Here is a 25,153-nt window from a genome sequence, read left to right on the forward strand (position 1 = left end):
TTGACGAGGTGTTCGGGTTCTTTGAGTCATCTGTCAACGATTTTTGATATTACAAGAAATGAGCAGGTTCCAATGAACGTTCCTTAATCCCCGAACAGTCGCATTCTGGCGTCGCGACGCTACTTTCTTAGACAATTTCCGTTATGGCACCTCCGCTTCTCATTTTGTACTCCATGTACAAGACGTACCAAGTCATTCGACCCCATTACTGTAAATTGTACTCAACTATATTTAGAACGGATCTATATGCTCCGAGAGAACTCGTTGTAACCGGATTAGAAGAGGATGTGATGGTAATGTAAGCTGAAGCTGTTTGTGACCTGTCAAGTGGCTAACCTTTGACTTTGAATTTTGTACGTTGTAGGCGGTTGCAGTTGTAGATTTTATACATGAGAAAAGTTCGCTAAATCAACTTTTTATGATGGGATTTTCATGTTTTCCACAATAGCCAAATACGACTTTGAGGACACCTAAAATAAGACCTTTTATTTATAAAAATAGACAATCTGGTTTATAAAATCTTAGTTAATATTATAGTAGGAAGTTGTCTTTGAGTTATCAGCTCATCATGCTATCAGAAAAACATATAACTGATAATTCCTTATAAGATTGCTAGGCAGTGGAATATTTGTAAGATTTTTCCTGAATCTTTACTTACATATTCAAAGCAATGAATAAAGACGATCTGTTACCATCCCATTTTAGTTTTTCAACATTTTGTGTTGACCTGCGAAAAGAAGTCTTCTTTGCAGTTCGCTTGTCCTCTGGTTTGCTTAATCGTTATTTCTGTAGTCATTTATTTCAAACAAGTTGTTCCCTATAAAATGTTAAAACTTTATGAAAGTTCGTTGACTTTTGAACCTTTGCTCTGAAACCATCAAGCGTCAACACAAACATTTCATTATGCAATACGATTCTAAAACCGCATCGCTAATCCGGTGCTATTTCTGTCCTGTTCTTGCGTTTAGTGTACTCTGTAGTAACCTATAGAGGCACGGTTCGTGATTCGCTACGTATAAAGTCCACCATTTTGCTACAAAATGTCAAAGTGTGTTATGCAGCCTGTTAAGCAGTACATACATGGCCTTCTAGGCTGAACTGGGTGATGATATACCAAAAAGAAAAATGTAATATTATAAGAGGAAACATTTCTTTGTTTGCAGCCTAAACGCTCCGAAACTACTGAACTGATTTGAAAATTCTTTTACTGTTGCAAAGTTACATTATCCCCAAGTAACTTATGCAATATATTATGCCGGTAAGGGCAGTAGTTCCCACCGAAACGGCTAGTAGATAACCTATATATGTGTATAGAATACAGGGTCTAGTCAGGTCGTTGACTTTCATGGTTAGCTGCTTATGCAATACCTGTGTTCTAGTTACGTGCAAAGTTAGTGCTGAGTACATTTTCATGCGATTATGAAGTCACTTCGAGGTACGTTTAGATGTTAAGACACTGGGACTTCAGGACCCTTACATATTTGAGAAAAGGCTAGGCAAAGAACAAGTAATGTTGGACCCGTACCTAATGTGCTCCAAAACTACAGAACCGATTTGAAAAATATAACTGTTGGGAAACTAGACTATGCCCGAGTAGCAAACGAATTGGTCCGGTTACGGGAAATAGTTCCCACGGGACGGAAGAACAGTTAGTCGATAGCGAGCCGATTACATGGTTTTCACCCGGAAAAATTCAGTTCCCTAATAATACAAGTAAAATTCCAACCAAAATCTAGAAACACAAAGTCAGATATATCAAACTGATAGACGTATAATAGCCACACCAGTTTTGGGAGTTTAAACTGCAAATGGCTGACGAAAAATCAGCTCAAATCCAGTTTACAAATATCAAATGCAATTTGCCGCTTGCATGCAGTTCGGACGCCTATCCACTAAGGATTGCTAACAAGACAGTTGAAGATTACGATTTATTGCTTCGAAACCAGACTTGTTAGTCCAGTGCTCATTCAAATGCAGATGGTTCCTAAGTGTGTTCAGGAATTCTTTCATACTGTTGATTAACGCAATTTACTATTTGAATCTTAAAATAGGAGATTTAGATATCACTAGCTTCTGCCAGCGGTTTCACCCGCATCCCGTGGGAACTACTTCCCGTACAGTGATAAAAAGCCTATAGCCTATAGCCTTCCTCGATAAATGGGCTATCTAACACTGAAAGAAATTTTCAAATCGGACCAGTAGTTCCTGAGATTAGCGCGTTCAAACAAACAACAAACTCTTCAGCTTTATAATATTAGTATAGATAATAACTTAATACGTCTTATACGTCTTGGCTTACTTTATTTGAACTCAAAATTACTTTTCTACTCAGTTTTCAGAATGTGGTTAAACTATTAAAAGCGTGACGTACTTACGAGTACTTTCTATATTTTAATGGGCAGTCGTAAGAAATGCCGTAATTGAGTCATAATCCCAAACTTCAAGCACGAATATTTAAATGCTTACTCTTATAAACAAAAGCAAAGAAAACAAATTGTATCAGAATGTTGTTTTCACAAACAATGCAATAACAAAGTGCTGTAACAGTTGACTGAGATCAGATCCTCCGTTATATCTTGGAATTCCGCCAGCTCATTGCAGATTGTTGAAAAACTTGTTTTTCTTTTTGTTATGTTGTTTATTTTTCTTTGAAGCGAGATATTGTTGTCGGCATTTGTTGGCTTTGAACTTTACACCGTTAGACGTTGTTTACGGTTTTTTCTGAAGTAATTTTTACTACAATCGAAAAAGTATTTTTGTTTTGATGTTTGCGGGCGCAGTAAAAGATTGCAGTAAATTTCCAATTCAAAATGAGCGAAAACTCCTTTACATAATTAATCAATTATATAGGTATTTTATTGTGGATCCATGTAACATTGTAAAACTGTATTTAAATCATGTTAGTTTTAAGACTTTCTTAAAAAGGGCTCATAAATAAAATTTTCAGAATAAGATATGATAAATACCAAACCATCACCGACATCAATAACATCATAAGCCTCAAGTACTAATACTAATTACCCTCACATCGTCAGTAACAGCGCATAACCAATTAGTTTTCGCCACAAAGTCGCGTGAAGGTTGCGGTAACCAGAATAAACCACCAGCCAGTGGTTACAGGCACCCTCGCTTCGCTAATTTATTGACACGACCGCGTTACGTGTCGCTAGTAATTATTGTTTTACTGCTAACTTAGATATAAAACAGTGTCATAAAACTCAGCCATTATTAAGTACGTATTTTTAATAGCTCCTGAGTATAATAATTTAGATTGAAATTCGATACGATATTTAGCTCAATATAATTTCTCGATAAAATATTGCTATCATTGAATTGATTTGAATTACTTACATTTTAGACGTAGATTGAGACTTGGTTTTAGTTTTAGTCAAGTTAGGTTTTACCTTTGGAAATGACATCAAACCGAAAGACACTGATAAATACCAAAATGTGAATTCGTATCTAAGTTCATAAATCTGGAGATTTATATGTGTATAACTAGATAATTCCTAAAATTGACAATAATCCAAAAATAAAACAACATGCCATTTAAAACAATTTTTCAGCTGCTGAAAGTTAATCCGCTTAACACTATTAAAATTCCAGTTACCACTTAGAAACGTCAGCAACAAACAAGAAATATGTGAAACTATTTTCAGTGATTTATCTACGTTAACTGCCGTATCATCACTCTGACGGAAGATATTACTGATCTCACGTTGTCTTAGGTCCGGTAGACATTGTATTATCTTTGTAATAGTGTTGTTGTTTATATCTATTTTAGATTCATTGATCGGTTCATTTAGATTGTAGAATTTAGAGCCTTTTTCTCAACTATGTTGGGGTCGGCTTCCAGTCTAACTGGATGTAGCTGATTTAGAAATCAGTGCCCTTTTGTGTTATTGTTATTTATATCTATTTTAGTTTCACTCATCGTTTCACTAACATTTTAGAAATCTGTGCCCTTAGATCTTGATACATATTATGATAGATAAGTCTTATATTGTAGGCTAAAGATCTCTGGAAACCATTCCAAAGATAGCCCATTTATTGAGGAAATCTATACTTAGATCATATCCAGATGCGCGGAGTAATTTCGCGGGACATTCGCAGAGGCTAGTACGATAATATAATATGAACAAGGCTCTTGATAACACGGTCAAATTTGATAAATCTATAATATCTAATAGATCACTATTGGTCGTTCCCAATAATCTATCGTTTTGTTGATTTGCTTAGATATAATTGGACAATACATATTTATATGGAGCTAATATCGAAATTAAGTATCTTAAGTAAGAAAATCAACAGATAGCATAATAAAACAGCACTAAAGTGAGTTATCCAATGACAGGTATAAATACTGTCGCAATCGATGACTCGTCAATAGGAAAGTTTTGTTTGTTTGTATGTCAACACGATGACATAAAACGGCTTATCTCATTGATACGATTTCGTTAGTTCGTCATTCTATTGATGCGTAGAAAGTCTATTTGAACGTTTATTTAGTCAACGCTCTGACGAGTGGTATTTGTATGGTTTCACCCGCATCCTGAGGGAATTGCTTTAACTAGATTAAAAGTGCCCTATGTACTTGCCTTCAATCAATCTTTATAGGTATATATAATGTTCATCGCATTACATATTTATTATTTATTTAATTTCTTAAGGAATAAAATGCAAATAAGTGTAATTTTTCTAAGAAAAATTCATTGTAATATGAATATGAAATTGTTTCCGTAGCCATAATAACACTGTTTCTAACTTCTTCATGTCGTCATAATAAATTATGCAGTCATTAACCTCTATGTATAGTAAACACATTTATGAAATGCACACAGACATCATCATCGTCAGCATTTTCATTGTCCCACTGCAGGATACAGGCCTCTTCTCATACAGAGGAAGAATGAGCGCTAAAACTATATTTTGTATCCGTTGCCACGTCACGTCTCTAATGCTTTTCAATTATCATTAAATTTTATTAAATAACTAATTAATCTTCTTCTAATCAGCAATATCGCAAGTAATTGATTTTGTTTGTGAAACTAAAAATTTCAAATGTGCTAATATGCTAGTTCTAAAATCTATGAATTTATTTACTAAGTCCCAGTTTCACCATTTGGCTAACCAAACCAGCTGATTTGACAACTGAAAATGGTTCGTTTATCGTCAAAACAACTTACCGTAATCAGTTAGTTCCTATCTTTCCAATTATCAGATTTTAGACAGATTCCATAATCAGTCTATGCGTTGTTTTGCAATTAAAATTGAATTTTGACATTAGCTTCATATAAATTATGTCAAATATCAATCTGTTATCGAAAACATTAGATAGATCGGTTATAGAAATTGAATTAGTTATGAAGTATCATATCATCGTCAGATCGCAACGATATGTAAACAAAATACTCAACAGTTAATCTATTTTTAGCTCATTCATTGTGTTGTTATGGCCACGACCAATCATCTTATTACTGACACATTTTTAAATTAAGCTATTGAATAATATTAAATTCTTCAAGTTGGTATATCATGCTAATTTTATCCATACTTCTTGGAAATAACCTATAGAATCGGGTTGCACAAACTGGATTGCATGAGCTCGCAATAAATTGACACTCAATTGGGCGAAACCGAATAAAGCTAATATTATATCCGGTTTTATGCCGATCTGTCTAAGTTTTAAACTAATAGCACTTAACTATAGCGCAGGCAATTAAAAACTTCCTCTGCACAAATCATTCCCGTAGTAGTTGAACAAATCTGTATAAATGAAAAATTAAGTTATATAAATAAATATAGTTAGCGATAAATTCCGATTCAAACGAAACTAAAAGGAAAACCGATTCGATACGACATAAACATACGTGTCACAGCACTACGATGCACCGACCCGAGCCGGCCGCAGCCTCTGCGAACCGATTCCAACCGGTTTTGATCCAATCGAGGTGCGCGCCTCACTCACGACCAATCAGCGGCCATTACGCCCAGTCGTTCGCGCTCCGTCGCCTGTCACGTACTCCTTTGTTTCTCTACGACACAATTATTTTCCGCTGCTAAATCGTTGATTATTTCACTGCAAATACTCGTACCGGTGTTATCCTGTGTGTTATAACGCATCGCTGATTGTAAAAGACGTAATTCGCGATCGAAATTGCAATTTCTGCGGGCAGTTCGCTGACCAAATATGTTGGACAAGTAAAAAGGTGCTGCGAACGGTATAAGGACTTACAGCCTTGTGTTGTGGTGTACATAGTGCGAATATAATCGTGACAAATGGTTGTTGAAGCGAGCTGGGGGCCAGCTATGGTGGTTGCACGCGGGCGGGCGTACCGTGTCGGATCTGGTGCATTCATCTTCTTCAACCTGACGAGGCAGGACTATAGCTGACGAGTAAGATGCTCGTGCTCGAGCAGAGACTAAGTGCGCGGCACCTGGGCCGTGGGGTTGTGCTCAGTGCTCGCTTTTTGCACGGCGTGGAGGCCCGAGGCTGGCGAATGAAGTTTTCCTCCTTAAAGCCGAGGTTGAGATCGAAGCTGACCCGGCGACGTATAGGGAACTAGCAAGGAGGCTGAATGCGGCTAATGTTCACGTCAGACCCGCTCGACGACCGAGATTGCTGTAAATATACACTTTTTCCTTGTATTTCGTGTTAGAAACATCTGGGTCGTTTCTATGCTTGTTTTATCGTATTTTTAGGTTGTTTTTCTTGTTAGAACGTCATAAATATGTCAAATCTTGTTACCCAAAGTAATGTTTGTTTTGGTTTCCTTCCATACAGTTACATTGGCCTGATGTCTTGTAAATCTGCCTAAAACTAGATATTTGACAACATAGAAACTGGTTTGGCACTTAGAACCAGATTTAGCATGTCAGGTTTCAGAAATCTGTGTACATATCACAATATCAATGGATAGATATTATGTGTAGGTAGTATACCAGTTTTACCAAGGAGTATTAGGTTGCCTGGGTAACTGGGTTGAGGAGGTCAGATAGGCAGTTGTTCTAGGTGTTACTCAGCTGCATCCAGTTAGACTGGAAGTGACCCCAACATTGTTATATTAAACCAATAGGTATTATAAACAGTAAAGTTTGTCTATAGAAGGTAACCTCTGAAACTATAGTCATTATAATAGACCAAACTAGATATTACCACAATCCTTGAAAAGAGAAAGTACTAAAATCATAGTATTTATGATGAAACTTCTGTACCATTATTGTTAAAACTTCTAAAAGCAATACAATAACTTTAATATTAATTATCATTAGCCTTTTATAGTCACACTCGTCTCATACAGAGAAGGATTTAGCATTAATCACCATACATCCAAAAAGGTCTGTGGTTTCAGATTTTTACACACCAGTTTTAGGTTTTCTTTCAAAATTTTAGTCATTGATAGGCAAGATGTAATTATAACGTACTTTTTACTTCAAAAAGCTACATTAGTACTTACTTGACCTGGAATAGAACCCACAAACTTACTTTTAACCACAAGGCCACCACAACTTCTAAAATAATATAGATAACTATAGAGAATATAGGTAATACTACCTACTAAAAATTCATTGTAATTGTTTGAATGCATTGTTATTTTTGCATAGATTAACAATTACAAAGATTACCATAAAAATATTAAAGTTCAAAATTTTATTCATAATTAAAATCCATGCTTCTTTAGGCTGCTATAGTTATCTTAATAATACTGACATTTTTAACCCCAACTGAACTTCTGTTAGTGGCACTATAGCTCTTAAACGGATTAACTGATTCAGATGCAGTTTTTTATAGTTTACAGTCAGTTTACCCCTTGGATATGTTTCATCTAAATCAGTCCTGCCTATTCCAAGTTATTGTCCGTTTTTCATAAGACATCGTATAAAACCCTTAAACATAATATACATATAGTATGTTAGTATAGCCACTTTGTCTATGTGACCTGCATCATTTGATTTGACCCTGAAGTCAATCAATTTGACCTGCATTCGCTCTGGTATTTTTGGTTCATTAAAGTATACTGTACATGTATATACTCCTACTGCTGTTGAAGGAAGGCATTGGGCGTATTATAATTTTCTAACCATATCTCTTCATGTTCCACCAGCAGCTTCATTGTACATCCCATGGGGATTACTCTGTGTATCTGTATAAAAAGTAGCCTATAACTATCTATACTAATATTATAAAGCTGAAGAGTTTGTTTGTTTGTTTGAATGCTTAATCTCAGGAACTACTGGTCTGATTTGAACAATTCTTTCAGTTGATCCAAAATGATTTATAATAGTTTCAGCCGTTTTTAGTATGAAAGCATAACAAACAAACCTACATTTGCAATTATATTATTACTTTACACTTAAGTAGATATGTTATAAGCCTCTTTCATAACCATGTTCATAGTTTTATTCATATCCTTATCAGAAAGTAGATTATATACTATTATTATCTCTTATTTATTTCCTGAATTACAATATCTATATACTATACTAGCTTTTGCCCGCAACTTCGTTCGCGTGGAATAGTGACTACCAGCAGATTTTTGATTTGACCAATAGATGGCGCTATATGTCCGGAATAATTTTTTTTTGTAATAAAAACTATCCTATGTCCTTTCTCAAGTTTCAAACTATGTCTGTACCAAATTTCACACAAATCGGTTCAGTAGTTTAGGCGTGAAGAAAAACAGACAGACAGACAGACAGACAGAGTTACTTTCGCATTTATAATATTAGTTTGGATCTACTTACTACAATACACTTAACTAAAGGTGATAGGACTTTTACACAAATTTTAATACATATTAAATGAAAAAAAACAATTGCTTTAAATAATGTTTTAATGTAATAAGTAAATCATTATTTATTGTATTTGTATCCATTTTAGCCACATTTTATTTTTAAACTGTGTTTAAACATTCATATCAAGCATGATTGCTTATCTTTACCTTAGTGCCTACTCAAAAGGATTATAAAGTTATTTAATCTACAAAAACAATGTTTATTATAATTGAGGACAATAATTACATTTAGAAATTGCGTAATTTGATAACTGACCTACCTTAATTTTTACTTTGCTGTAATTAACTTTCGCCTGCGGTTTCACCAGTGTCCCATGGGAACTTCCTCCCGGACCGGGATAAAATATAGCCTATGCTACTCGGGAAGAGTGTAGCTTTCCAACAGTGAAAGAATTTTTCTAATCGGTTGAGAAGTTTCGGAGCTTATTATATATTACAATAGCTTTTGCCAGCGGTTTCAACCGCATCCCGAAATAACTGATAATAGACCGTCCCGTAGCCAAATGGTGACAAAATCGTATGACCTCCCTGGTCTAAGCTACCTCCCTCTAATGTTCAGCTTAATCGTCCCACCCGTTCTCGCGTGATGGCGTGACCAAGGGATATAGGGATTCAGTTTTGTATAATAGGTATAAATTAGTATGATGATGATTTAATATTATTAAATAACATATTTTTGTTTGTTGCAGTGTGGCCCCAAGGCTGTAGCAAGCCCAATAGTGGTCAACAAACCAGTTCTACCACACAACGGTAAGTCTTATAATTTCATCTTACTTCTAAAAGATCATCATTTCAGTGAGAAACTACTTACCTCATGAGCCTGGATTTAAAGTATTTCTTATGTATGTATAAGCTTATACTAATGAAAGATTTCATCAAAATCTGCCCAGTAGTTTTGACGGTGACGAAAGTAACTTTTCACTTTTAAAATATATATTGATACGAAATCAGGCATTTCTATGTATAGTCTAGTCAGGGTCCTTTTACTTGTCCCGGCTCATGGACTATCTTTAGGTAGAAATTGTATGTGTCAGACTAGGCTTTCATTTGCGTAATCCTGGGTACCCTTCACAAAATTGGGATAAGGGCAGGAGGATATTGATGTTGTTCAATACCAGAAAACTAATTATTTATTTTGTTACAGCAATTCTTGCCGCCAACAATCAAATGAAGCCGTCTTATTGCCAAGAGTAAGTGTTCTTAAATTATTTACTAGCTTATTTACTAGGTTTCACCTGCATCCCTAAAGAAAAGTCTCTTCCCGTACATAGACAAAAGTAGCCTATATATTATAACGATATAATATAAGCTATATTACTGCCAAGATTCATCAAAATCCATTCACCCATTTTGCGTAAAAGAATAACAAACACACGCAAACTTCTTTTATAGTATTAGTGTGGTGTTTCAAACTCCCATCTAAATCTTAGTACTCAAGTATAACGTTTCAAGGAAAACCAGTTTTTTCAAGATACACATACAAATAAAAGATACTGTTTATACCGGGCTGTGCTTGAAGGCCGCAAACATAAATAAATATAGATTTTGGCAGCCTCTCTTTCTGTGCAGTGTTTGTATTGTTCGGGAATCGAAAGTGGAGAGATTTTGAGGAAATTTGTGTTAGACTAGCTTCTGTCTGCGGTATTAATAGTAAATAAATAAATAAGTATTATACTTGCGTCCCGTGGAATTACTCCATGCAGCAAATCCGACAAATTACTCCGGATAAGCTGATAGTCTTCCTAGATAAATGGGCTTTTATCATATACTGAAAGAAGTTTTCAAATCGGTCTTGTAGTTCCTGAGATAAGTGTGCTGTATGCTGCCTCGCGGTTTCAACCGCGTCCCGTGGGAGCTACTTTCCGTACCAGGATTATCTTATGTCATTCGGCGGTAATCTAGCTTCCCAACAGTGAAAGAATTTATTAAATATTTTCTATAGTTTCGGAGCTTTCAAGGTTCAAGCAAAGTCTTTACCAAACCATTAGAGAAGCATAGATTTTTATTACTTTATTAAAATTTATAAACAAACAATAAGATGTTTCCTCTTTTATTATAATTAGTAAAGAAGATTAATTAATGTAAATAACTTTTGTTTATAGTAACGACGTGAAAGTGAACTCGCCTCCGTGCCACTCGCCCGGAGCCATATTGCCTGACCTACCGCAACCCGCTGAGGACCCGGAGAAGGTGAGAAAACTTTATATTTAGTTACAAAGTTTATTCCTTAACTACCTACAATAATTTCGATACCGTAAAAAGGCATAATCTATTTAATTATGAATTATCTTGTTCCCAGCGGTTTTACCCGCGTCTGTGTAACTAATTGCATTAAAATTGGTTCAGTTTATGAGTTTGTCATTTATAACAATAGCAAGGATTTATGTAAGGGAAAAGTAAACGAAAGAAATAAATCTGTGTATTTATTATAACAGGTTTGTTTTTTATGTTATGTTTTCATTTGCACTCAATTCGCACACTAAAAACACCCTCATAACTAGTAAGCGGTGATGAACAAAGTTCTAGCTTCTGCACGCGTCCCTGATGGTGACAAAACTCATTTGTCCAAAATCCTATGTCCTTCTCCCCGGTCTAAGCTTCTGCCCTCTAATTTTCCTTGAGTTATAAACTGTGTAACTAACACGACTTTTTATGTACGTATAGATTACATAGAAAATTTCCTACTTCTAATATCAGTATATGTTGTCACAGAGCTCCGGCCTATCAAAGGAAGCCACCTCGTCTGAGACGCAGGCGTGGCTCGCGCGTCACCGCTTCGCGCATCACGCCGCCACATTCACCAACTTCTCCGGAGCTGATCTGCTAAGGTAATGCCTGAAAATAATGTTATTTTTGTTGATAAATAAATGTATTGGATTTATTGTCCTTGCGGTATGTTTAATGTCAGTGACTATATACCCCCTCGTATCTAATTCCTCATTTTCAATACCGTTGCTCGGTCATTCCAAAAATCTTCGCTCTTCTCACAATCTTCTTCTTCACTGTCCTTCTCATACTTCTGACACTATCCACTCTTCTTTTCACATTCAAACTATCCTTCTGTGGAATGCGCTGCCCTCAGAAACCAGGAAGTCACCCAGCAAACAATCTTTCAAGAGTGCTGTGCGGAAGTACTTGCTTAAGAAATCGTTGGCAGAATCATCATCATAATAATTTATTCGTATATTATATGTATATATATGTATGTATGTATGTATTTATTGTTATTTGTATTAATATTGTTGTATTTAATTAGTATTTAGTGTTTTATTCTTCATTAAGTTTTCGTTTTATTTTCTAATGCACCTACCATGTTTTTCTCTGCATCACCCTAAGGTTGACTGGAAAGAATGCCTATGGCATTAAGTCCGCCTATGTAATATCTTTGTTGCATAAAGCTTAAATAAATATATCAACAGACAACAAAATGCATTAATAAAAAAACTCAAGAAAAATAGAAATTATAATTCTATTAAAACATTTCATAAGGATAATACTGTTGTAATTTTTATATACTGAAAGAATCAGTTCACAACTTTGGTCCTAACAAATAAAATAAGCATATTTACTAGGCGTTCAAAATCAAAAGCGTTTATTGAAAATAGACTAATTGAATTAGCTCTCTTATTCACGTCAACTATTGCAATAGACAGTACCCTCAATAACGCCCTTCACCATATCCTATTGCTATTTTAATTTTATAAAAATTTGCTCCTATTTAACTATATTAACATTTATGTACAGGTTGTCCCGTGATGATATAATACAAATCTGCGGTTTGGCAGACGGTATTCGTCTATTCAACGCTCTGCATGCCAAGTAAGTTTTATCTACTTATTATTAATTAACTATAATTATATGTATAGCCTTTTCTCAACTATGTTAGGGTCGGCTTTCAGTCTTTCTAGAGCAGCTGAGTACCAGTGCTTTACAAGGAGTGACTGTCAATCTGACCTCCCCATCCCTTAGCACGGGTTGTTAGACCTACGACTGTTGACTACCCGTAGCGTCGATTGAATGCCTTCCGAAACACGAAGAAACTTTGCCTTGGACGGTCACCCATCCAGTGATCTAGCGCGTCGATAGTTGCTTAACCTTATAATCGAAATCAGTTCATAAATAGAGAAGAAACAGGTTGTCATACATAAAACAATCAACATAGATTCTTGTTTATTCTGATAAAAATACTTTTAAAATAAAATGGCTAAATAGATTTGGATAAAGAAACAAATAGTGTATTCTATTTGAGTGACAAGCCACTAGCCAATTTGGTACACTTTCAAACTCACAGAAATAGATTTCGTTACTAGATTATTTATAACAGTCTAAATCTAGACTGTGTTCATTGTGGTGCCAAAATATATTCGCGTTACAATTGTAATTAATTTTATTGTGAATGTTAAGACAGGTCATGTTTGGGGTCACTTATACTAAACTTACTCGGGTCTCGCGGGAAAAATAATAAGGCCCTATAGATAGTCTCACTCGATAATGGGCTATCTAACACTGAAAGATTTATTAAATGGCGTCCACTTAAAAAATATTTCAGTGTTATATGATATAATATTTAGTGTGTTAAAAATGTTTCCCGCAAATAAGTATACAAACGAACTTTTTAGCTTTGTAATCTAATATTCTTTATATAATGATTGATTCTCATGTTGACAGAACCAAGTCGAATATTTTTTAATGATTGGAATGGGATTTTCATGTACAGTACCTATAGTAAAGATAATGTGTAATAATGTCATACATAACAAATGGGTTGCCAAAATATGATGCTTTATTCGCATTTTTCTCAAAATCCATATGAATTTTCATTTACTTATTAACCATTTTGTACACAATTTTGTAATAAAGGAAGAAGACAAGAAATAAAGAATTTACAAGGTAATGCTAATTTCTAAAGAAATCTCTTCCAGCATACCTGCGAAAGGAAAATGAGAATAAAATAAATGTAGACAGTGTGTAAACAGCAATGGAAACAGAAATCCTTCAATAATTTATAATTGTTACAGACGCATAGAACCTCGCCTGACAGTATACGTATGTGCTGCCGGTAGCAACATCTACAGCGCACTATATCTTCACGCGTGTCGAGCCCAGGAGCTACTGCACAAGCTCAACTCGCTGCTGCATGCTTCCAAGGTAATTATACCATCTGGCTTCCGCTTCCCAAGTGTAGAGAGAGGCAACAGGTCCAATTGGGTGCGGTGAAAACCAGTGTGTCGCAAGGAGTGAGAGTCTGTCTGGTCTACTCAACCCAAATACTTGGGCAACCCCTGGGTAAGACTGGTTGTCAGACTTACTGGCTCTGACTTCTGACTACCCGTAACCACTGCCAAGGATGTTCAAATGACAGCCGGGACCTACAGTTTAACGTGTCATCCGAAAGTATATACATACTTAGGGTACTTGTCTGACCTGAAATCGACCCCACGCACTCATACTTGAGAGGTTGGTTCTTTACCCACTAGGCCACCACGACTTTTAAACTTCTTGTATCATTAAAAATTAAAACTTGTAAAGAAAAATTTGTAGGACGTCCACCAACACGGTGGACAGACGATCTTATAATGGTCGCCGGAAGACGCTGGATGCAGGTCGCCTCCAACAGGTCTCTGGTCTCTGTGGAGATCTAAGGGGAGGCCTATGTTCAGCAGTGGACGTCCTATGCCTGTGATGATGATGAAAGAAAAATTATACATGAATAAAAATTACTTAATACACAATTTCTTCCACAGGAATGCGAGTCAGTCCTGGTATCAGGCCCGAACGGCGCTCGCGTCCGTCTGACGGACGAGCTCGTCCGTCACATGCCTGACAACTCGACATACCGTCTGGAGCGGCTGGACGACTGCGGCGCGTTGCTGCTCTGTGCTACTAATAATAATTAAACTAAATATATGTATATAAAGTGGTAAACTACTCGTCAAGTACTGGTAAATATAGGATTTAAAATTTTCACTAAAATTTTGGTACAGGTAGTACTTCGTTCTTAGGTATCACTAAAATACACATGTATAATTATAAAAATTAATGTCACTTTTCGTTGTGATTGTATTACTCAAGAATGGGCTCACCTATACAAACTAAAGGCTTTGGACCGACTATTTAGTAGATGGTTTATTTATGTTACGGGTAGTCAGAAGCCAGTAAGTCTGACACCAGTCTAACCAAGGGGTATGGGGTTGCCCGGGTAACTGGGTTGAGGGGTTAGATAGGGCAGTCGCTCCTTGTAAAGCACTGGTACTCAGCTACATCCAGTTAGACTGGAAGCCGACCCCAACGTAGTTTGGGAAAAAGGCTCGGAGGATGAGGATGAGGTTTATTTATGTATATATATTTATCACCTTTTTTGCAACAAAATGGTGGACTTTATACGTAGTGAAGCGTACCGCTGGCCACTATTTTGATAAATATTTAAAAACTATGTACCAACTAATATGAATTTGTCTTGACGAGTAGTTTAATCAGCCCTACAGTATTCAACCGGCAAAACCAAAAGTCTTACAAAGCTGTTGAGACAAGATTATTTACCAAATAAGTTTTCCTATTTAGGAATTTAAACTTGGACTTGAAATGTGAACAAAATGTGTGTTCAAAAGCATTGTTATATGCTACTGTGTATATAAGTATTTTTACCATAAAATGGTCAATTTTTGTGTATGCCAATGCAAGGCCTTGCAGTGCCGATAAGCATTTAATGTCGGACTCGACATAATATTAAACCCTGAATTGTGGGTTTTCTATGAACTGAGTTTTCTTTTGAAAATTAAACGTGTTGTAAAAACACAAGATTGGACTGTGACTATATATTTAAAAATATGTTGGATATAATATTATCCAATTATAATGAAACAAGCTATTTTTTCAACCATATAGACGTCTATTTACTACAACTTTTATAAGTTAAATGAATAGACATTTATAAAGTAGTTATACTACTCTTTACCCGACTACGGCGAAGCCTAAAGGGTACTGTTTTCAAGGATTTGACAATTCAAAATCATTTGTGTTATCAAGTTTGTAGTCTAGAAATTGGAATGTGAACGAAAGTTTTTTCGAAAAACAGGGGCCATGAAGTATTCTTGTCATTAAAATCACCTCATTCATTAATTTTACTCAAAATATTTTAGTTTTAAATTTCTATATAACTGTATGCTTATATGTGTAGATTGTAAGAGATTTTTGTGCAGTTTTCAAATAAACTGTTTAGTTCTTTAATTGCTATGGTTTAAGTTAATGTATTTTTTTATAATAATGTAAACTAATACTTGAAATTTTTAACAGGCTTTCATATTGTTTTTGTTCTGTAATTCTGTAAAATAGTATTTTATAGTTTCAAATGAAACCTAGTGTGACAAGCAAGAGGTATTGGGTTGTCCGGGTAACTGGGTTGAGGAGGCCAGATAGGGCTCGGGCTCTAGTCGCTCTTTGTAAAACACTGGTACACCGCTGTATCTGGTTAGACTGGAAGCCGACCCCAACATAGTTGGGAAAAGGCTAGGCCTTTTCTTGGCAATAATATGCGTGACTAAATAAATACAATAATATTTTGAATACAATACCCAAGTACAAATGTGACTAAAAATCAATTAGTTTACATTATTATGAAGTTAATTATATATAAAATGGTTAAGTTTTATTCCGTATTATTAAATAATCGTGAAGAATTGATTGTTTTAGAATATCGAAGATAGCCATGGGTTATGTGTTAAAGTTAATAATTGTTTGTTTAGAATGAGCGAGACCTTTGATAAATGAAACATTTTCAAAAATATATCCGAAAGAAGTGATTTGTGATATATTAAAAATGCTATTGACAGCTTATTGTTTTTAATTTGTTCCAAATTATTCAGTTTATTTGGATTATTATTCAATATATTGAAAAAAGGTCTCGCAAAAATATGGATGTCGTGAATATAAAGGCAGCTACACACCATCACTAAGTTAGTTAGCTTTAATTCGGTTGTTATGTAATCACAGATTATAATTGTTATCTAAGATTATTTTACGCCTTGTGGCTTGCATGTTATATTATAAATAAATGATATTTTATTTTCTAAATAAGTTTCAAGTTTTTATATCAAGTAGCGGCAAAAATTACCCTGAAAATGGGTAATTTCTCAATAAAGTGTTTTACCCTGAAATGGGTCTACGATATTTCAATAGTAAAGATACACTATAAATGTTTTATGTACAGTATAAATAGTTATTCACATTGTTAATTGGTGAAAAAACTTTTACCCAACTGCTGAGAAGGGTATATTTTTCTTTACAAAGGTGCCTTAAATAGTGCCTACACGACCTCTGAGGTCCGCGCTGTTGTTTACGGAGTATTATCGATAAATATTTTATAAGATTTTATTACAATATTAATTGATTAGATAATACGTTGCATGATTTAGTTGTAGTCAAATGTATGAAGTATATAGTCAATAAATGTATAAAGACGATTATTGAATTTTTATTTTATGTATACCTAAAACCTGACATTAACCCAAAATTTTGAATGATCGCTGCGTATGCTTTTTGTATGTATGAATTAAAATACGGCTGGGTTATACACAAATTGTGTAAGATGGGCCGATAGGCTGTCTGTGTCGTACGGGCCATCGTGCGGGTTAGACAAGGGGTATAACGTCACCAAGCTGTTTGTTAATGTAAAGGACATTAACGATCTGATTGTTGAGCTTAGCAGCAAAACATTGGGTGTCGCATTGATGACGTTAGCGTCAATAACATTAGTTATGCTCATGGGCGTAGCCACACTGGCAAGCTGGGGCACTTGCCCCACCCGGGGCCCTCAAACAATTTTTTACTAACAACATCAACAATCATATTATCTGTAAGTTATTGCACAAAAAATTGTCGACTGAAAAGAGCGCGATCGAAACAAACAGGACGCTCGAGTCCCCGAACGTGCGCGGTGCGCGCGTCGTTTGAAAGCGAGCCGTATTCCTAAAAGAATAGGTGCTATGGGGCGTAGCGAGGCAAGCCGTCCAGCACCGCGCGGTCGCTCATCCCCGCTCGTGCCCCGCGAAGCGCAGACCAAAACCTCTATGGCTCGTGGGCGATTTGTATTGTTTGTTTGTTTTGTTTTAATTTTAATTTTCATTAAGTATTCATAAATAAAACTATAAAATCTGTCCTGTGAGTGATTTTTATTTTCTGTACCTGATAATATAAACCTCTCAAATTAAGAGATTAATAAGTTTGAGATTAACGGCTCAAGATACAAAAATCGGAGGGCCCCGCCCTCCCCGGGGATAGGTTGACTGCTGCCCCACCCTGATCCCAAAGCTGGCTACGCCCATGTTTATGCTGACGATATGGTGCTGCTGAGCCCAACAGTTAGGGCGCTGAGAGAGCTGCGGAGTTGCTCTGAGCGCTATGCTCAGGAACATGGGCTCACTTATAATGCCAAGAAGAGCCAATTCTTGGTCTTTAAGCCTGTCGGTGGTAAATTTCTGACTGTGCCCCTTCCCATAAAACTTAATGGGAAAGCTTTAGTGCGAGTGGCTAAATTTAAATACTTGGGGCATTACGTCACTGAGGATCTTAATGACCAAGAAAACATTGAGAGGCAACGTAGGGCGCTGGCAGTACGATGTAATATGTTGGCTCGCAGGTTTGCACGGTGTAGGAAACTAGCTAAAATAACTCTTTTAAAGCTTATTGTCAAGTGTTTTACACGTGCAGTCTGTGGACCAACTATACTCAGCTGACTATCAGCGCCTTGCGGGTTCAATATAATAATGGGTTTAGGATGTTGACGGGGCTGCCCCGTTTCTGCAGTGCATCAGGTATGTTCGCCGAGGCACGCGTTGATGGCTTCCACGCCATTGTTAGACAGAAATCTGCCTCTTTGCTCTGGGCCCCGATTCTCCTAAGTTAATAAAGTTAAATGTCAAAATCGAATAGAAATCGAATGATGATGATGATCGCAATAGCAGTTTTAACCATATCGGGCATTCTGCTACTAATAAAAGACCAATCGTATTCGATTGACATTTGATTGGTTTGCGATTGGTCTGCTATTTTGATGATTTTGGTCTATAGGGTAATTTGCTGTACAATCATTTTGCAATCGTAAATCATTTCCAGACAAAATGATTCATTATTGAATGACAGAAAAGGATAAAAACGTTTATTTCAAAGAAAAATAGCGGAATGCCACATACGCTTCAATCGTAATCGAGTCAGGATTGGATCTCAGTCGAATCGAGTCGAACGTCAATCGAATGGCGCTTAAGTAAAATTAGGAGAATCGGGCCCCTGCAGAGTGCGGGCTAGCTCCAACTCCATCCTGAAGACCATAGCGACCATAGCGTGTCGACGTGTTTCCTTCACCTCGTGTTGGACTAGAACTTCTGGCCACAGGACGTGGTGTTCCGTCGCTTCCGCGGACAAGTGCCACAGAACCGCACTGAGTGACATAGTGCGTAGTGATGTGTTACTAACATAGATTTAAGTTTTTATGTACTAACAATGTTTTGTATAGTATAATATGTATGTTATTCTTTAAGGTATATGCAGCCTGAAAATAAAGAGATTTGATTTGATAGCGGAGAGGTACGATTCTCCTCTGATAGGTGATGTTGTTCACAGATGCATCGTGAACAACCACCTTGTATCGAAATAATTTTAAATAGATAGATATTAGGTTTTACTAACATAGGTGATGAGGCGTGTAAATAGCCTCATCGGGGAAAAATAATAAAAAAGTTAATGGATTTAATTGACACAAATTTAAAAGGTTGAATGAAGAAAGCAAAGAGAAATGCGGGATGCGGGAGCGGTGATTTCAAATCTTGAAAATCGAATGCGGGAAAACAATATGGCGGTGAAACCCAAATCGTATTTCAATTAAATCCCTGCTGATGATATTCCTTTAGACACCAATACCCACTACAACTATTTGCAGCAATAAAGCCCACGTACCTTGTGAATCCAGGGACCTCACTTAGAACCAGCGAGATGTGAAGATGCCTCGTTCCAGGGCGCGTGGTCGCGGTAAGGGCTGCCGGCCGGCGAGCTAAATCTAGGTTCATCCACCGGTGGACTGGTTAAAACTCGTGAAATCAGCACTGCACTATAAGTCCACAATGTCTTCTAGCAGCAGGTTCAATTATTACACGAGAATCTTCAGGAAATCACATATAGGGAAATAATGACGCGGAGCGGTGTGTATTCGACACAATGCGAATGGCGGCGGGAGAAGTACTACGTCCGTCCTTGGCGGTGGCCAGACGCAACACTGCTAGCTTGTTGCGGGTATCTTCTAGACATCTTCTAGAACACTCGATACGAACCAATGGGCGCTGCGGTAGCTAGTATTGTCGTTCGGATATCATCACCAGAGACTCAATTGGGTTATTATTAATATGAAAATGATCGAAATAAATTTTTAAGTTGCGGGAAAAATAACTTATGTATTTAATTTATTATTGAATAAATATTTGCATTGAAAAAAAAAAGACATTGACGCTTCACCAATAGGTTTCAGTGTTCTTTGTTGACTAACCCATATGGATGTCACTTATCCGAAATAATGTTTTTTTTTTATACCCACGGATTTCCGTAAATAAGAAAAAATACCTACCCATTTTATTGTTGATTTGGGTCGAGAATCTTCAGCATAATTACGTCCTTGAATTTGACATGAATGCAAATCAACATCTTGTATCATCTTTAGCTTAGGTACGATTTTAATAAAACCAAAGAATAGCTTATAAAATTTATTAAATATTACAAAAGGCACTGTAACTTAATACTGGTCCTATATAATATATAGCGTTTGTGATGGTTAAGATATAACAGTAAGTTTAACAATCAAGTTATTGCTATTAACAGATTAAAAACTGAAGCCATATAAGAAAAATATACAGTTTATGATAAAATAAAGGTTATTTTTACCCAAAAGGGTACGTTTTACCCTTAGTATCCATGCTAAGACCCCAATTGGAATGAAGATATGACCCATAAAGGCTACTCTGACCCAAGTTACGATTAAAATTTACCCCATGAAAGGTATAAAAGTACCCCAGCTAAAACTTTACCCCAGACTCAAAATAATTCAATTGGTAATACCTACAATTCAAATAAACAGAAATGATTGAAAACTATTGTTTTTGTAAGATTTCTTCTCTAACATACAAAAATATACAATTCTGTTTTTGAATTCATGGCAACCCCATGACATTTTATTGATAATGCATTGACTTTAAAAAAATCAAGAATACTTAATCTATTAAAACTGCCACTAAATTATTGTCACAATATGGAATGTTTATACATAAGAGTCTTGTATAAATATGACAGTGCCTAATATTATGCAGTAACCTTTACATTTTGATATCAGTTGTATATTTAGTGTACCAATTTAACCACCTGCGGAAAATAGAATTTGCAAAAACATAGTTTCATTAATATTTATACTCCATTTGAGCATGCACTAATAAACAACCTTGATATTTCATGCATTTTATTTAAAAGATCCAAAAATAAAATATGTGATTACGATATTAATAGTTGCTCAATCTATTAAAATAATAATTGTAAGTGGTAGTTCATTTTTTCAATATAAGAGTATTTGAGTAAAAGTTCTAACAAGAATATTTACTTCTCAAATGTGTTACATATAAAACTTCCCAAATGGAATAATTATTTTTAAGACATCCAGATGTTTCCAATTATGTCAATATACATCCTACTAATATTATAAACGCGAAAGTTTGTATGTATGGATGTTTGTTACTCTTTCACGCAAAACCTACAGAATGGATTTTAATGAAACTTTACAATAATATAGCTTATTCATCAGAATAACACATAGGCTACAATTTGTAAACATATTGTTCGAAATACTAAACCTGCGCAGACGAAGTCGCGGGCACCAGCTAGTAAGTGATATATTCAAACTACTATTTATAGGTAATTCATAATCTCATCATCATCAACTAAGCCATAAGACTGTTGAACTTATGTACAACCTTAAAACTGCAAGTGATTATATTGGTACCTTATATACTTACGATAAGTTGCACCATTTAACTATAACGATAACCGAACCATTTTCAGTTATCAAATCGCCGATGTGACCAATGGGCGGCAAGTATACGGCTGGTTATGGTTTGGTTATCGTTATAGTTAAATGGTGCATCTCACCCTATTGAATAAACTTGTATTAATATATTGTTATTCTAACACGTCTATTTACAAGCTTTTGACCTGAACCAGGTACTTTTAATGTTAATATTACTTAGTTAAAGTATAACAATATTTCATATTTTGTTAGTTTTTCATAAGATATTTTATCAATGTGTGACTCATGTTTCTATCTCTGTTTTACAGTTGCATTGACATAAATTATGAATTTTAAACGCTTAAAAGGTCATAAGAATACGCTTAAATGTAAAATACCAATGACCATATTAAACACTGTAGAGAAAAAAAATATAACTTAAAAAGTGGAATGAATATTAAATGCTTAAATAAACAGAATTTGTTCGCTTAAATAACTTTGTATATGAGTTCAGACTATGTATAAAAAAGTATATATCGTGAGTTCTAAATACGAGAAAAGTATTTAAATATATCTGGAATATGTTTTCAAAGAATGTGTTAAGTAGTTTAGGTTTTTTATACATTTAATTCTTACATTTATAGAAAATTAAGGCCATGATACAGTTTATAGAAATCCAGCCTTTTTACATTATTTTTATTTAAAATTCAGTCATAAGAATCCGACTTACATATGCATGCGTATCAAATATAAGCTTTTTAATATACTGAAAACTAGTGTAATTTAAAATATTTTTATATATTTGTGGCACCTCTCAAAAATAAGTTTTGAGTATGATTTTGAATTATTGTAAGAACTTTTTAAAAGAGGTAACAAAAATATATATTTTAAAATCTTAATATTATAAATAAATTTCATGAAAAGTTATATTTTATATTCTTAATATTTATACATAAAAATCTACAAAATGTAACGTTAGTGGCAATTACATAAAAAGCTACGAATTTATCGATTTTCGTGAAAATTTTATCCAAAAGTTGATATTATCAAAATTGGTCCAGCCATTGCTTATGATTTTATTTGCTGTCGAATATAATAGTAAATGTAAAATCTACATTTGTAGAAGATAAAATTTGTATACATTTAAAATGCGCGTTTGAAGAGTGCCAAAAGTGCATTTTCAAATTACTAAAAGTTACACATAGCAGTCAAATTCATGACATTCATTGAAAATTTTATTTAAAAACTATGAAATCACTTTATATGGAGAACGGCTCAACCAGTCAGAAACTGGTTAACCTTTTGTAGCATTGGTTGCCAAGCTATCGAACTTACGATGATTGAAAAATCACCGCCAAAAATGTATTGGTTGACCAACCTACCAAAATCAGTAAAACAACCTCTAACTTCCACTATTGAAGCACAACCTAATGCTACTTAAAATAGCATAAAAATACACATAAAAATAATAAATAGACGTACCACTACTTAATTTCAGTAATAACATATTTTTTATCCCATTTGGTTGTCGGCAACCAAACGCTGTCACCTGGCATGCAGCAACCAAGCGCTTCGGGGTCACCTGGCATGCAGCAACCAAGTGCTTCGGTTGTGAGGTCAGTGACCCGGTCAGTTGTCGTAGTGTTGTGGGACGGCGTTAGAGGGCGCTAGTTCGACGTAGTTAGCCGGGAGCATGCCGGTGCGGCCCGTGCGTAGTACCTGTCCGGTCATCCAGCCGGAATCGATCGATGTTACGTTGGAAATTAAGTCGCCTTCGCGGAATGATACCTGAAATGTTATAGTGAGCATTTAAATAAGATGTGTAAGTTAACTTGCTGTTTAAGACCGAAAGAAGTGGAAAAGCCTTCTGCGAGCGCCATGTCCCTGTGAGGGATAATAGGATGTCATCATCATCAATAATGAGAGAGCATTTTCGTTTAATTCCCAAACACGCCATTTCACCGAAGACCTGCCAGAAATATATGATAGGAAAAGAAATATTACAAAAGGCATATAAGGCAAAGGCATACAAAAGCCAGCCAAAGTAATGATAGTTATGTTTTAGTCATAAATTAAATTAATTAACATGGCTTTGTTGGTTTAATTTACCTCATCACTGTCGCTCGCCTCGTAGTCGTACATAGCGATGTATACTCGCTGTAAATAGAAAACATAACATTTAAAATAACTGATAATAATCATTAATACAGTTTTTCTTCGAAAATCAACTTATTATTTTAAATTACTATAGAACATTTTGTCGACGTTAACCACAAATTAACACATTCCTTTTTCATCTTTTCTTCTGAAAATTCATGGGACTGTTCAAGGTTCATATTTTACAAGTTCTTGAAGTAGTGTATTTACAAAGCTTTTGACTGGCTGCGTCAGGAACAAACATCCAACGCAAAAATTCGAACTCATTCAACCCTTATTGTACGTTGGGCAAACTAAAAATAACTTCATAATTCACTTTTATGATATTAAAAATCTACAATTATTTTACTTTGAATATGGTAACATGGAAATATGGTAGGAATTGCGACGAAATTAATCATTCTACATTTTGTGACGGCGGCAATATTAGTGCAAATAATTCATCAAATAAAATTAGTCCCCTTTCTCCTATTGAAATACTAACCTGGTTGTGATGGTTGGCGGGCTGTCTAGGCAGTTCATTGGCCAGCGGGTCGAGGTCGGTCACGCGCCCAATGTGACGGCTTTGTTGCTGTTGTTGCTGCTGCACTTGCTGGTGGGAACCTGATGATTATATTAGTTCACTGATGATAACCTGATATTAGTTCACTGATAATTGAGGAATATTAAGTTTTAAAAAGAAAGAGATTATTGTAAGTAAAATAAGTTTAAATAATCTTTTACAACCAAAGTCAGTTTTACAAATGTCGCACTTTCAAGGCAAAATACAGAACCCATTTAAATGAAATTTTGTACTAGTCTTGCTAGAGCCTAAAAACACATAGGCTGCTTTTAATCCAGATGCTGGAAATAGTTTATTTGGGACGTATGTGGAACTGCGGGGATCAATAGTTTCGAGGTAAAATACAGACATAATTATAAAAGATAAATATGCGTATAAGATACATATTGAAAATACTGGAATTTAAGAATCAGAAAGTTAATTCATATTGCATACACTTCATCAGCTATAAATAAGTTCTATAAATACATATTTTAAATAAGAAACTTACGCTTTTATAAGAAACAAATATGTAATTCTTGTCAAAGAAGATTTTAAATGAACACTAAATAGTAAAATCAAAACTGCTTGAACAACAAAACCCAACACCAACAAAACATGTAAATAACA

At 35.2% G+C, this 25,153-nt stretch overlaps 1 protein-coding gene and 1 pseudogene across 1 annotated transcript; one reads left to right on the forward strand and one right to left on the reverse strand.

The window, feature by feature from the left end:
• Positions 1-6,401: 6,401 nt before the first annotated feature.
• LOC135118875 (transcription factor CP2-like) lies at positions 6,402-17,254 on the forward strand. Its single transcript, XM_064041942.1, has 8 exons — positions 6,402-6,485; positions 9,485-9,545; positions 9,940-9,985; positions 10,898-10,985; positions 11,508-11,623; positions 12,540-12,614; positions 13,814-13,943; positions 14,540-17,254. The coding sequence occupies exons 1-8, from the start codon at positions 6,402-6,404 to the stop codon at positions 14,690-14,692; spliced, it is 753 nt and encodes a 250-aa protein (XP_063898012.1). The 3' UTR covers positions 14,693-17,254.
• A 3,272-nt stretch (positions 17,255-20,526) lies between these two features.
• Positions 20,527-25,153, reverse strand: part of LOC135118934 (LIM and SH3 domain protein Lasp-like) — a 37,193-nt pseudogene continuing 32,566 nt past the window's right edge.

Source organism: Helicoverpa armigera, chromosome 27 (genome assembly GCF_030705265.1).
Source record: "Helicoverpa armigera isolate CAAS_96S chromosome 27, ASM3070526v1, whole genome shotgun sequence".
In the NCBI taxonomy this organism is placed as follows: domain Eukaryota; kingdom Metazoa; phylum Arthropoda; class Insecta; order Lepidoptera; family Noctuidae; genus Helicoverpa; species Helicoverpa armigera.